The sequence below is a fragment of the Panthera pardus genome, unplaced genomic scaffold (assembly GCF_024362965.1).
Source record: "Panthera pardus isolate Hobbes unplaced genomic scaffold, ASM2436296v1 HiC_scaffold_20, whole genome shotgun sequence".
Lineage (NCBI taxonomy): Eukaryota > Metazoa > Chordata > Mammalia > Carnivora > Felidae > Panthera > Panthera pardus.
The window spans coordinates 85,903,826-85,916,988 of record NW_026526766.1 but is presented as its reverse complement, the minus strand read 5'-3'; the positions used below and the strand labels follow the sequence as shown (position 1 = coordinate 85,916,988).

Sequence of the window (13,163 nt, the reverse complement as noted above, 5' to 3'; positions counted from 1 at the left end):
AGCCATCCACTGCTGTGTATTTAGCTAGGCACTGGCCAGCACACTCTGGAAGCAGAATCTCACTGAATCCTCAACAAGTCTGCGAAGCGGGCGTATCGTTCAGCCGATTTTCCAGATCGGGAAATCGAGCCCCAGAGAAGAAGAGTGACTGCCCAGGGTCACAGGTGAACGCCTGAGCCCACATTTGAAATCAGACCAGTCTGGCTTTGACCCCCCTTCCCCGGCCACCCTGCTTGTACGTATCATCTGAGTCTGCCGGGCTGGACAGAGGGACGGCTGGCTCCAATCTGGCCGGCTCCAGTCTGGCCCTAGGAGGGTGGGGGCTGCAGGCAGCCCCAAGGCTCCGCTCCTAGAAGAATTGCTGGAAGCAGCTTTCTATAAGTGGCTACTAGTGTTCAGGGCCTCCTCACCGAAATCCCCCCTTCCCGCCACCAACCGCTGGGCCAACAATGGCATCTGTGGGACGCTGGCACAAAAATAGAAACTCGGTCTCCCGCCCACCCACTCGGGGAAGGGGCGGGGGTTGGCCCAGTTCGGAGCTGGGAGTGAGGGGCTGGCCGGCCTGCCCACTTCCACGAGGCTCCCCAGAATTCCCAGGATGTCATTCAGAAGACTGGGAACCTGGAGGTGGGGGGCAAGGCAGACCCCTTTCCTTTGCCTCTGGGCTCTGGGCTGGGAAGGAAGAGGGAAGTCCGTGTGCGTGTGAGGGACTGCAGGGATGAGTCAGGGCCACGGGATGGAAATGTTTGCTGTGGAAACCCGACCGGTTTTTTCTGGGAACCAGCTGACTTCGGCCAGGTCCGGGAGCTCCGAGACCCCAGGGAGCCCAGCTTTCCCGCCTCCCTGAGTTTCCACACCTCTCACTTGCCGTGTGGCCCTGGCCCGTGGCTCCCCCTCTTTGTGTCTCAGTCCCCAACTGTACAAGGAGGGACGTGGTGGTAACTGCGTGGTGGGTGGAGAGCTGAGTGTGTCGTGACAAATGTCCTGAAGTTTCAGTCTCTTAATGCCCTCACCCTGGGCATGACCCGACGCTGACCTCCACTTCTCTTTTTTCACTTCCTTTGTCCAGAACCCTACCTGGTATTTGTTCCCAACCCCATCCTACCAAGTGGGGAGACTGAGGTACAGGGGAGCAGGTACAGTTGCCAAGCAGCGGCAAGAATGAGGGTTCCCAGGGCTCTTTCCTGCCAGCTCCGAGGGTGCCCTCCCAGCTTTTCTGTCGCCTGCCGTGCTCTCGGGCCGTGGATGCCCGGCAAGGGGCAGAGGACAGATCTCATCCCTGCGGATGAGCGTCTCCAAATCACGGGGCCCATCTCTCCGCTGTGTGCGGCCCCAAAGGTCACTCCCTCGGGTGAGGACAGACAGATGGGGCTAGACAGTGGTGTTGTACCCGTAAAATGGGAGAATAAATACCCGATTCTGCTTCACAAGAGCACATGTCACCTGCTCAGTACAGGGCCAGGCACAGGTTAAGTTGAACCATGTGAAATTACCGATAGTCAGTTGATCTGTCAACAGTTTCGTCTAGGTCAAGTGTGCCCGTTTAGAGGGTACAGTTGAACGGCGTTCAGTAGCTACACAGAGCTGTGCAAACAGTTGTGATTACACACACATTCAGGGTAAGGAGGCGAGGGCAGGTCCGTTCTCAAAGATTCTGGCAGGTCGGCTGTACCGCGGAGGTGGGTCTCCCTTTGCTCCGGTTAATTTCAAGTAGTCTGCTAATTATACTTCAATTTTTAAATTAATTAATTAAACAACAATTTCAGATAGAGATCACAATCCCGGAACAAAATGTCAGTTCTGACATTTAGATTTGTATTTCATAGTTTCCCCAAATCTATTAAACCCAGTGTTTAACTTTTAAGGTGTTTAGAATGTATACCTATTTTTTTAAGTTTTATTTAAGTAATCTCCACATCCAAAGTGAGGCTCGAATTCGCAGCCCCGAGATCAAGAGTCCCATTCTCCGCTAAGCCAGGCACCCCTAGGGTGCATAAATATTTTACGAAATTGATTTTAAAAGATATTTCAAAAACCAAAATGTTATAAACCCTTTAGAAAACGCTAATTAAACGAGGGGTGCCTGGGTGGCTCATTCGGCGAAGCCTCTGACTCTTGGTTTTGGCTCAGGTCGTGATCTCACGGTTCGCGAGTCCAAGCCCCTCATGGGGCTCTGTGGGGACAGCGCGGAGTCTGCTTGGGATTCTCTCTCTCTCCCTCTCTCTCCGCCCCTCCCCTGCTCTCTCTCTCTCTCTCTCTCTCAATAAATCAACTATAGAAGAAAACACAAATCCAAAATGTGATCTTATAAATATTGCTGTATAAATTCGCATAAAAGTCATGATTCAAAGATAGCCAACCTCAGTAGCTCACTAAAATGAAAGAGCTACTTGTGAAACGTTGAAAATGAAATCACATCGTTCGCTCTTTTGTTTTAAAGAGCAAAGTCACAAACAAAGAGTGACTACGGTGTCATTATTGACTGACGGAAATACTTCTGGGCAGATTTTTCCAGTGGCTGCAACACGCTCTCTGGCTCTGTGACATCAGCTGGGGAAATGGCCAGGAGATAATTGGAAGTGAAATCTAAAACTTTCCACTGATGTCTTCATCTTGAAATACCGCTCTCCCTTTTGATAAGTATGAGGAGGTTTAAGGGGTTAGGTTTTATCTCCGTGTAGAGACTGCCCGCTTTGGAGAGCGGCGGAGCTCATTTTCCAGGGAAGTGTTTCCATCCGTCTTTGTCCTCGTGAGTCCGTGGTGGGGCCCCCGAGGCACGTCCCTGCCTCGGTTTCAGCAGCCACCTGTTCACTGGCTCAGAAAGTCTTTGGGCAGGGCTGAGGGTGCTGCTCTTTCCATAGAAGCTTTGCCTGGGGGATCGCCGTGTCCTTTTTCTTCTTGGGAATAAGGAGGTATAGAAAAATGTGGGGCCGTACAGTGAGAGGCGAGGCCTGTCCAAGTGCGTATCCTAGCTCCATATTTAGTGCTGTGTGATCCTGGGCAAGTGACTTTACCTCTCTGTGCATTTCCTCATCTATTAAGTGAGAACAATGCTGCCTACCTCTTCAGGTTGTGAGTAGATCAGTCCGTATGCAAAACACAGAACGGCCCTGGCACATAGTAAGCACCACGTAAGTGTTAGACGTTGTTGTTGTGGATGCGGTTGTGGTTACGAAAGCATCCTAACTGCATACGCCACGGGAGATTAAAACTTTTCACGCAGTAGGTACCTCTCAAGACAAATGATTTCAACTTCCTCGTCTTCTAGCAAAAGGATGGCGTTCCATCCACAAAAATACGGGCATTTTAGTGCTTCAAGATAGTAAGGCAAACAGGAACACCGCAAGCTGGGAAGGGGCGGGTGCCTCAACATTGCTGCCTAAGAACAGAGAAGGGGCACAGGGCGCTAAGTCACACAGACGCTTGCAGGCCTGGTATACAGCAGGCGCTCAATAGAAACAACCACCTTTGATCTACTGGATAAAGTTCGGGCTTATTGCCTTTTTAAAAATCTCTTTGGATTTGATGAGACTAATCGCCTTCGTTCACTCAGCAAATATTACCTGAGCGTCTCCCGAAGGCCGGGCGCGGCTCTGGGCGCTGGGAGACAGGGGCAGCCCGGTGGGGCAGGGAGAGGGGAGGGGAAGCTGACAGTGAGTCTTTACTACAGCCTGAGCAAGCCTGACTGCTGCGTGTGTCCCTCTTCTGCCCCCACCCTAGGCGGTGTCAGAGCTGGAGCTGAAAATCCAGAAGTCCACGCAAAATGGCACGTGGCCCCAAGAGGTGCTCCTGGTCCTCAGCGCCAACAAGAACGTGCTCCTGCGGTTACAGGCCCCAGGAATCCCACTCAACCTGGCCTTCGTGAGTGTGTTACCTCCAACCTGGGCGGAGGCCCCTGCTGTCCGTCTCTGTGGGCCGGGCTCCCCTGCCCCAGCAGCCCCGCTTCTCCTTTTCATTCTGACATTACTCACCGGGGCCCTGCCTGGCGAATCCCATGGGGCCCTGATGAGAGAGCCCAAAAGGCGGCAGGGTCTGGGGTAAAGATTCCAAACCCAGACGTGGGAGTCAGGGTGACGGGCAACCCCGGCCAACTCCAATCCTCCTGCATCACCTCTGTTTTCCCTTCTGTCCGGTGGCAGAATCGGATTCAGTGACATCCCGTAAAGTAATCTGGTCACTGTCTTTGAAGAAACTACAAGATCTGCTTGAAAACATTTGTGTACAAAGGAAAAGGAAACCTAACAATGTGTTAATAGTGGTTACGGCTGGGAAGTGGGATTGAGAGAGGTATTTATTTGTTCTTTATGCTTTGTTGAATTTGCAACATTTGCTCTCATGAACATGGCCTACACTGGAGAAAAAAATATGTTTTAAAAACTCGGGTTTTAAGTGTCAGGCACACCCAGCAGAGAGGAGGTCAACTGGCTGGGACCCACAGCAAGGGGGGGTCAGGGCTGGAGGAGGTGGGGTGGCCTGTGGGCACTGCCTCCCCTACTGGAAGGCCCTGGGAGGTGGCCCCCAGATGGGAGCAGCTGCTGTTTACCGCCAGAGAAAGCAGAGGGCAGGGGTGGGGGTGGACAGCAAAGATAACAAGGAGGAGAGAGACACAGAAAGAAAAATGGAACTAGGCAGAGGCAGCATGTTGTGGGAGGGACAGACAGACACTCAGAGAAACCACAGAGAGAGGAGGAGGAGGGGAGCTGGGAACCCAGACAGACCCAGATCCAGGGCTGCCTGGGAGATGGGCCCAGAGACGAGAGCGGTTGGGGGTGGGGTGAAGCAGCCAGGCTGGCCCCAGGCACCAGAGGGAGAGGGCCAGCCTGAAAGCCCCGGGAGCCATGGACGCCGATCAGGAGGGCAGAGCCCGAACGGCCCCATGTGGTACTTCCCTCTGTTCCCCGTGGGGTAAATCAAGGCCCCGTGGAGAGCCAGGCCTGCCAGGGTTCCTCCTCCCCGCCTTGACTTGCAGCCCCCCCACCCCTTCCCCTTCCCGTTCCTGGGCCCTGCAGGCGGGGCCCTGGGTGACGCAGGGAACACGAAAATGCACCCGCCTGGCAGGAAGGTCGCAGTAGTGGCTGGCTCCAGCCAGGCCAGGCCTTCCTCCCTGGAACTAAGAATACTCAGGATGGGGGTGGGGCACTGTCGGAGCTGCTGGCGTCCCAGCCACAGCTACCTGAGCGGGTGGAGGGACTCCCACCAGAGGGGCCGCAGCAGGGTTTGGGGCTCGGGCCTCTGGGTCTGACCCAGCACCAGGCAATTGACAAAGGCCTTGCCCTTTAATCCCTGTTACATGCCCATTTTACAGATGATGACCCTGAGAGTCAGACTGGGTAAAGGTCCCTCCTCTCCTCCAGCTCTAAACCACTGCCCCAGTCCTTCTATCATGGGGGCTGGGATCCTCACCCGGGCGCTCATCACTTCGTTCCCTCGTTTAAGTCCTGCTCCGTTCTAGGTGGACCATTCTGTGGTGTCTTGCCTACCCCCTCTGCCAGGCAGTCCCCCTTAGTATCTAGCCTGAAGCCCTTAAGGTGGTATTGTTCCAGAGCGATGCGCCTGGCTTTGAAGATGGAATGCAAAGGAACTCCTGAGTCTGGGGCCCCAGCAGCTTCCTCTGAATCCTTTTGGCTTCAACAGAACACCTCTTCCAGGAAGTCTTCCCTGCTTCCTTCCCCTGGCCCACCAGGGTCTCACCTGAGGCATGGGCAGTAGAGCAGTGAGGTGCTAGACGCCTCCAGATTCCCATCCCTGTCCCTCCAGAGACCTGTCTTGCTCCCTTGCGTCTATTAAATAACATCCTCTGTCTTCCGTTGTTTCAAATGACTTGAGGCATGACTGGCTTCTGGGCGGTAAGATCCCCCAGGGCAGGGACAGTCCCTTAGTCTTTCATTCATTCATTCATTCATTCATTCATTCATTCATTTGCTCGTTTGTTTCTTCTTTCCTTCCTTGCTCCCTTCCCTCGGCACAAGGGGCACCTGTTATGTGCTAGGTATCTGGGTAAATCTGACACGTCAGGATCCCCGGTGCTGGGCCCAGGGCCTGGGCACAGAGTCAGATTAATGTTTCCCAGTGCCTACTATGTGTCTGGCACCATGCAGGGGTGGGCGAGGCAGACACTGTGCCTCACAGACCCTAGCCACATAATGTCACAAGGGTAGGTTGAATGAGTAAAACTATGGAAGGCGGGGGAGGTGGTGTTTGAATGAACAGGTGAATGAACACAGATGCGTGTCCATCCGGCACCCCAGGTATGGGAGGGAGATGGGACAGATCTCGCTCTGGGTCGGGGGCTAATTAGGGGGCTTGAGATCTATCAGCCTCGGGATTCTCAGCCCTGCCTCCTCCGGTTAACCAACTGGCTGCCTCCCCGAGTTACCTCCCAACCTCCTGAATGGAACAGAGGGGGCTCAGGCCCAGGAACAGCACTCTGAGCCTCCACGTGTCTTCCCAGGACCCCAAGATGGTCATCTTCCAAGGGCACCCAGGAATCAACACCACAAAGCTACCACCCCTCACCACCAAGAGTCAGCTCCTCAACTGGGCAGATACAAAGGGCCCCATCGCATCTGTCGCTGAGCTGAACGACCCTGAAAGCATCCTCCTCCGTCTGGACCAAGGTCAGCTTCCCCCAGCAGCCTCTTTGGACTCAGGACTCAGCTCTGGAAAAAAATGTGAATTCCTCTGACCCGTTCCTCAGATGTGGACACTAAGTCTCCAAACTGGGATGTGATTTGCCCCAGGTCACATAGAGCAAGTCAGTGCTCTAAGGGGACGGTAATTTTTGACCTAGAAAGCAGCACGTTTACATTGTTTATTGTGCACCTACTATGTGTTCAGTCCTATGCTAGGCATCTGGGGAGTCTGTGCAGACGGACCCAGATCCTGCCATCCTGGAGCCAACACCGTGGTGGGGAGATGATTATAAACACATCCACAGATGAATACATTCCATAATTTCAGGTCATGGTAAATGCCGTAAGAAAGAAGAAAGTTAAAAAAAAAAAAAAGAAAGAGAGAAGAAAGTGAGGTGATGCGCTGGTCACTGCTGGGCTGCACCCCTAACATGAGCCATGGGTTCATGCCTTTATTAGCCCTGTGTTGACAGATGAGGCAACGGGCCAGGGGATTTGCCCCAGGTCACCTGGCAGTAAGTGGTGGAGGGGAGACTTGGAACTCCGGTCCTCCCAGGCACCCCACTTCCTTGCTGCTCCACCCTGCCCACCCCACTTTTACTGTGTAGCGGTGCCAGGCTGCTCCAGAGAGGAACTGAGGTGAGCTTGTCCCCACAGCCCCAGGGTCACCGTCCTCCTGCAGTCTGGAACCCCTCATGGACATGGGCCACACGCTCGAATGGAAGCCGCTCACTCCGGCCTCTGTCCGGGGCTGTCGTTTGGAAGGTGTGCCTGGCCACAAGGAAGCACACATCGTGAGGGTCCTGCCAGGCACCCAGGACAGGTAAGCGTGCCTGACCCCGCCCCAGGCCCCGCCCGCATCAAGCCCCACCCCTGGCTAGTAACAGTATTGTTTCTGCCACCTTATCTCTGGGCCCCGCCCCTTATGGACCTGAGCCCCACCCACTTCCACGCCCATCCCGCGGACCTACAGAGACCAGGCGAAAGCCCTCAATCGCTGCCCACCAGACCCCAGGCCTGGTTCCCTCCTGGCCAGTCTCCATCAGGTCCCGCCCAACCCCGCATTCCTGCCCTGCGCTGACGCCGGGGTCTGTCTCCCTGTAGGCCCCGGACAGTGACCGTGAAGGTGGAACTGCGCTGTGCCTCGGGGGATCCGGACGCTGTGCTTATCCTGCAAGGGCCCCCCTACGTGTCCTGGCTCATCGACGCCAACCACAACATGCAGATCTGGGTGAGTCTTGTTCCGCGACCCAGACAGCCCTGCGCGGGCCTCGCAGGGGCTCTCCAAAGAGGGAACCCAAACTCCCCGCATTAGCACCCCAGCCCTGAGCCTTCACACATCCACCTTCTTCCTCTGTGCAGTATCTGTTCTTCCTTCAGACCTCCACCCAGGTGGCACCTCCTCCGTGAAGCTTTCCATCATCCCCTCGGGAGGCCCCTACCCCAGCCCACAGGGTCAGGGAAGTTTCCTGGAGAAGTGAACCCCAAGCTGATGTGAAGGACAAACAGCAGCCAGGAGATGAGGGGAGGTGGCCCAGGCAGAGAGGAAACCGTAGGAGCAAAGGAGGGTGGCACTGAGGCCTGCCATAACCCTGGCTGCCAGGCTGCCCCCTGACTGCGGCTGTGGCTCTCTGTTCTCTCGTTAGACCACTGGGGAATACTCCTTCAAGATCTTTCCGGAGAAGAACATCCGCGGCTTCGTGCTCCCTGACACACCCCAAGGCCTGCTGGGGGAGGCCCGGAGACTCAACGCCAGCGTGGTGGCATCGTTCGTGGAGCTCCCGCTGGCCAGTGTCGTCTCGCTGCAGGCCCGCAGCTGCGGTGAGCACCCTCCTCCCTTCCCTCGCCCTCTCCCTGGATCAGTGGCCCCGGGACAGCGAAAGTGCCCCTGGCCGCTGTGTGAACGGGGCCGCTGCGTCAGCCCAGGGGAGCCCTGTCTTCCTGTCCCCTGTCTTCCTTGTGCCCCGCCTGAGGACTGAGCGGCTAGTTGCCGAAGCGCTTGGTGCCTGGCGCACAGGGAGCGCTGACTGCCTGCCGGCCTCTGCTGCCCTGCAGATGGTGGGCTGCAGACCTCTCCCGCACCTGTCCACACCACCCCTCCCAAGGAGAGCTGCAACCAGGAGCTGCTCCTGTCCCTGATCCAGCCCAAGTGCTCCGAAGGCGTCATGACTCTGGTACTCAAGAAAGATCTCATCTCGGTAAGGGCATCCCCACCCCCCAGCCCCAGGGAGCAGAGCTGGTCGTTCCTTTAGGCCAAGAATCTTGGGGGTCCTGTGCACCTGGGTGGCTCAGTAGGCTAAGCATCTGACTTCGGCGCGGGTCACGATCTCGCGGTTCGTGGGTTCGAGCCCCGCGACGGGCTCTGTGCTGACAGCTTAGAGCCTGGAGCCTGCTTCGGATTCTGTGTCTCCCTTTCTCTCTGCCCCGCCCCCACTCATGCTCTGTCTCTCTCTCTCTCTCTCTCTCAAAAACAAAACGTTTAAAAAAGCAGATAGTAGTTAGTCATCATTAATTAATCCTAAATGCAGGTTGAGCTGAGGGGTCATTTAATGGAATATTTTAAACAACATGATCTCCACCAGATTGAAGAACAAGGCACTTACTATAAAAATAACACTGGATTTTTTTTTTTTAATGTGAAAAACCAGAAAAGAAAATCGCAGTCTTCCTGCCCAAAGACAGTGGCTACCAATATTTTAGTGTTTCTCAAACATGTTCTCTGTGGATTTCTTACATGGTGAAATCCTGTCCAATGCACTTGTCTGTCTCCTGTTATATTCGCTTCATGTATTTTTAGAACTTTGACGAATGTACTTAATATCACTTTAATGAGTGCATATTCCGTCACTTTGACACGACATAATTAACCCTTCCTCCCTTGTCAGACATTTAGATTGCTTGCAGTTGTGCAACGTTATAGATGCGCGGAAAATATTGTGCATTCTTCACATAGGATTATTTTCTTGGGATAGATTTCCACATGAGTGAGATTTCTGGGTCAAAATGATTGAATATTCTGTTAAGTTTTGATACACGTTGCCAACCTACTTTCCAAAAGATTCTAGTTTTCACTGCTGATTTAGGGGAACACTTTGACTCTCTCTCCAGACAATGATTTAAGGAAAAAAACAAAAACAACAAAAAAACACCTTTGCCAGAGCACCTGGCTGGCTCTGTTGGTGAGGCATGTGATTCTTGATCTTGGGGTCGTGAGTTGAAGCCCCACCCTGGGCATAGGGCTTCCTTAAAAAATAAAAATAAAATAGAATTTTAAAAATTCCAAAAACCTTTGGTGTTCTTGTTTCAATGTTTAATTCTTTGATTAGTAGTATGGGCGTGGCTCCATGTGACCTAAAGTGCTTTATCAAGGTAGCTCAGTATTTTTCTTGATGATTTTTATATAAGCATTTTACATTTAAAAAGGGGAGGGGGGGCTTTGTCCATTATTCTTACTTGAAATAACCTTGTTCTAAATTTTGGCTACAGTGATTTTTGTGTCTTTGGACATTTTAAAGTTTTGGGTTTTTTTTTTTTTTTTAAGTTTCTTTTGAGAGAGTGCAAGCAGGGGAGGGGCAGAGAGAGGGAAGAGAATCCCAAGCAGGCTCTGTGCCGTCAGTGCAGAGCCCAATGTGGGGCTCAAACTCACAAACCGCAAGATCACGACCTGAGCCGAGATCATGACCTGAGCCAAAATCAAGCTTAACCACCTGAGCCCCCAGGCGCCCCTGTTTTTGGACATTTAAAAACACTGGGCCATCCTAGCTGCCCATCTTCCCCTGTGGGATTTCTTCCAGCCTGAGGCAGGAAATCTTTGCCAGGGCCTCGACAAATCACCCATGTTCTCAGGGATTTTGAGAGTGACACTTAAATCTGTAGTTAGGTCCATGTGGAAATTTGGGGGGGGGGGCTGTGGGGTTCAGGGGCAATACGAATCGCCACCTGTCTGCTGCCCCACTCTTCTCCCCCTCTGCCTCTATCTGGCTGGCATTACTGCTGCCCAGCCCAAGGGGTCTGGATGAGTACACTGTAATCCATCAATCTTTGGAACGTTACATGACAATTCAAAAGAATGTGCTAGATCTAGAAATATAGAGAAATATATGATTTATATCATACTTACCAAACTAAGCTACAGGGTGGACAGTATGATGCCATTTGTTAAAAATACAAAAAAAAAAAAAAAACACAAAAAAAACCCACCTGCACATTTTCTGAGTACAGCATCCATGTAGAAGAAAATACAAAGAAAAGGGTCTGAACAGAATTACCCCAACACAGAGCATCCTACCCTCTCACTGATTTATGAAATGTGGTCAGCGTGCAGAATTTGAATTCCAGGCCTATGGGTCACTGCGGCTTGACCCAGAGTCATTTTTATTTGGTGGGCTATTATCTCCCAAGGTGGCTCTGGGCATCTGGGGGGCAGTAGCAGTCAGGAGTGGCATTCTGGAGGAGTAGACGTGAGTTAGTTGGATTCGGGTGCTCACTCAACTCACTCAACTCTAAGACTCCGAGATTCTTTGATCCTGCGAGTGTGACTGAAAAATTCTAAGATTGGTTCTTCTAAGAGAGGAGGTGGCGAACGTTGGTCCTCTGTGTTTCTATAAAGTGTTACTACCACACAGCCCATTCATTCACCTGTTTCTATAGCTGCTTTCAGGCTATGATGGCAGTTTGCTAATTACAACAGCGACCACATGGCCCACGGAATCTGTTTATTATCTGGCCCTTTATAGGAAAAATTTGGCAACCCCACGTCTAAGAGTCTAGGGTTCTGAGACTGGGTTATGCTGGTGGGATTACACGCCCCTGGGCTGTGGGCAATGATTTTATGTAGAACTCAAATTAATGTTTTAAATTTTAATAGTGCTGCATTTATTTAAGTACAAAAGTGAGTGTAGTTTGTTTGTTTTTTGTTTTTTGTTTTTTTTTTTTTTTAATGTTTACTTTGAGAGAGGGCATGTGTGCATGAGTAGGGGAGGGGCAGGGAGAGAGGGAGAGAGAGTCCCAAGCAGGCTCCACGCTCAGCACAGAGCCTGATACAGGGCTCGATCCCACAACCCTGGGATCATGACCTGAGCCAAAATCAAGAGTCAGATGCTTAACTGAGCCCCAGGAAAAGTCTTAAGACTTAAATGGTGTGGTGTAAGATTTAACAAAAATGAAGACGGGAGAAGCTGATTTGGGAGCCTTGGGTTATGTCAGTCCTTGGTGCTGGGGGTATGACGGGCAGGCGCCAGAGCCCCATGCCTCCTGACAGTGCCCCCCTGCTCCAATCCTGGCCCAGACTCTGAGGTGCACCATCACAAGCCTGACCTTCTGGGACCCCAGCTGCCAGGCTGAGGACAGAGATGAACAGTTTGTCCTGCGCAGCACCTACTCCAGCTGTGGCACGAAAGTGACAGACAATGTGGTCAGTAATGAGGTAAGAACTAGGATGGGCAGGAAAGGTATCTGGGCCAGCTTAGCTGGTGCCTCCTTGACCTTCCAGGTTGAAGGGCCTTTGGGAGAGTGTGGTGTGGTGCTCAGTAGAAGACAAACTTAGCCATCGGTTGCCTCAGTCTTCCCATCCATTAAATGGGTGGTTTGGGTGGGAAAGTACCCTCTGGGGTACTTTGTGGCTCTGACCTTGGCTCTTTTCCTGCAGGTGGTCATCAACCTCTTGTCAAGTTCATCACCGCAACGGGTGAGATGGATGGTTACCATGCTAACCCATCTGGTTCAGGGTCCTGGCGCCCCTTCCTGGCCTGGGAGGGAGCAGGCTTCAGAAAACTCAGGCCCCGATCCTGGCAAGCCATTTTATCTTGAGCGTACCTCAGTCTCCCCCGGTACTGTTTAGGGTGACATTCTCAGTCTCTCCGGTCAGAGGATTCTAGTACATACTGGCTGTGTGGCCTTGTGCAAATCCACTAAGCTTTCTGGGCCCAGAAGTTATGTCTGTAACCAGGGGCGTAAGAACGGATCCCCCCCACGGGGGTGCCTGTGAACAGTCACCGAACAGACACACGGAAAACCATTCACACAGGCCTGGCACAGGGCAAGTTCTTGATAAATATTAGCTTTGGTTTTTGTTTTTTTAAAGGGGACAATCAGGGTCAGGCAGCAACTTGGGCCCATGGCTCCTACTCCCACCCCCACCCGCACCCCTTCCTTACCTTCCTAAGCCGGGTGCCTCCCAGACTGACCATCCCCCGCTCCTGTCTCCCACAGAAAAAGGTGCACTGCATCACCACGGAGGGCCTCTCCTTCCAGCTGGGCCTGTATCTCAGCCCGCATTTCCTCCAGGCCTCCAACACCATCGAGCTGGGGCAACAAGGCTTTGTGCAGGTACTGGCCTTGACCTCTCCGCCTGCCCACTCCCGGGATCCTTCCTTTCCACCATTAGTACAGAGAAGGTGTGCGAGGAGGCAGCCAGCACGGTGCTTGGGGGGGGGGGGGGGGTGGGGGGGGGTGGGGAGACACCGGGTGGAAGGTCTTCTCCTCCTCGTTTGCTCCAGGCAGAACCAGGACTGTCCTTATCACTGGGGTGGA

The 13,163-nt window shown here is 53.0% G+C and overlaps 1 protein-coding gene across 1 annotated transcript in view; it reads left to right on the top strand.

Annotated features, from left to right (window-relative positions):
- The window catches only part of ENG (endoglin), a 30,662-nt gene that overhangs the window by 13,715 nt on the left and 3,784 nt on the right, over positions 1-13,163 (top strand). Inside the window, exons 3-11 of the mRNA XM_019421039.2 lie at positions 3,721-3,861; positions 6,452-6,617; positions 7,290-7,455; positions 7,737-7,863; positions 8,279-8,453; positions 8,688-8,830; positions 11,920-12,057; positions 12,280-12,318; positions 12,843-12,959. Coding sequence (XP_019276584.2) covers positions 3,721-3,861; positions 6,452-6,617; positions 7,290-7,455; positions 7,737-7,863; positions 8,279-8,453; positions 8,688-8,830; positions 11,920-12,057; positions 12,280-12,318; positions 12,843-12,959 — 1,212 coding nt within the window. The remainder of the gene's footprint in view (positions 1-3,720; positions 3,862-6,451; positions 6,618-7,289; positions 7,456-7,736; positions 7,864-8,278; positions 8,454-8,687; positions 8,831-11,919; positions 12,058-12,279; positions 12,319-12,842; positions 12,960-13,163) is intronic.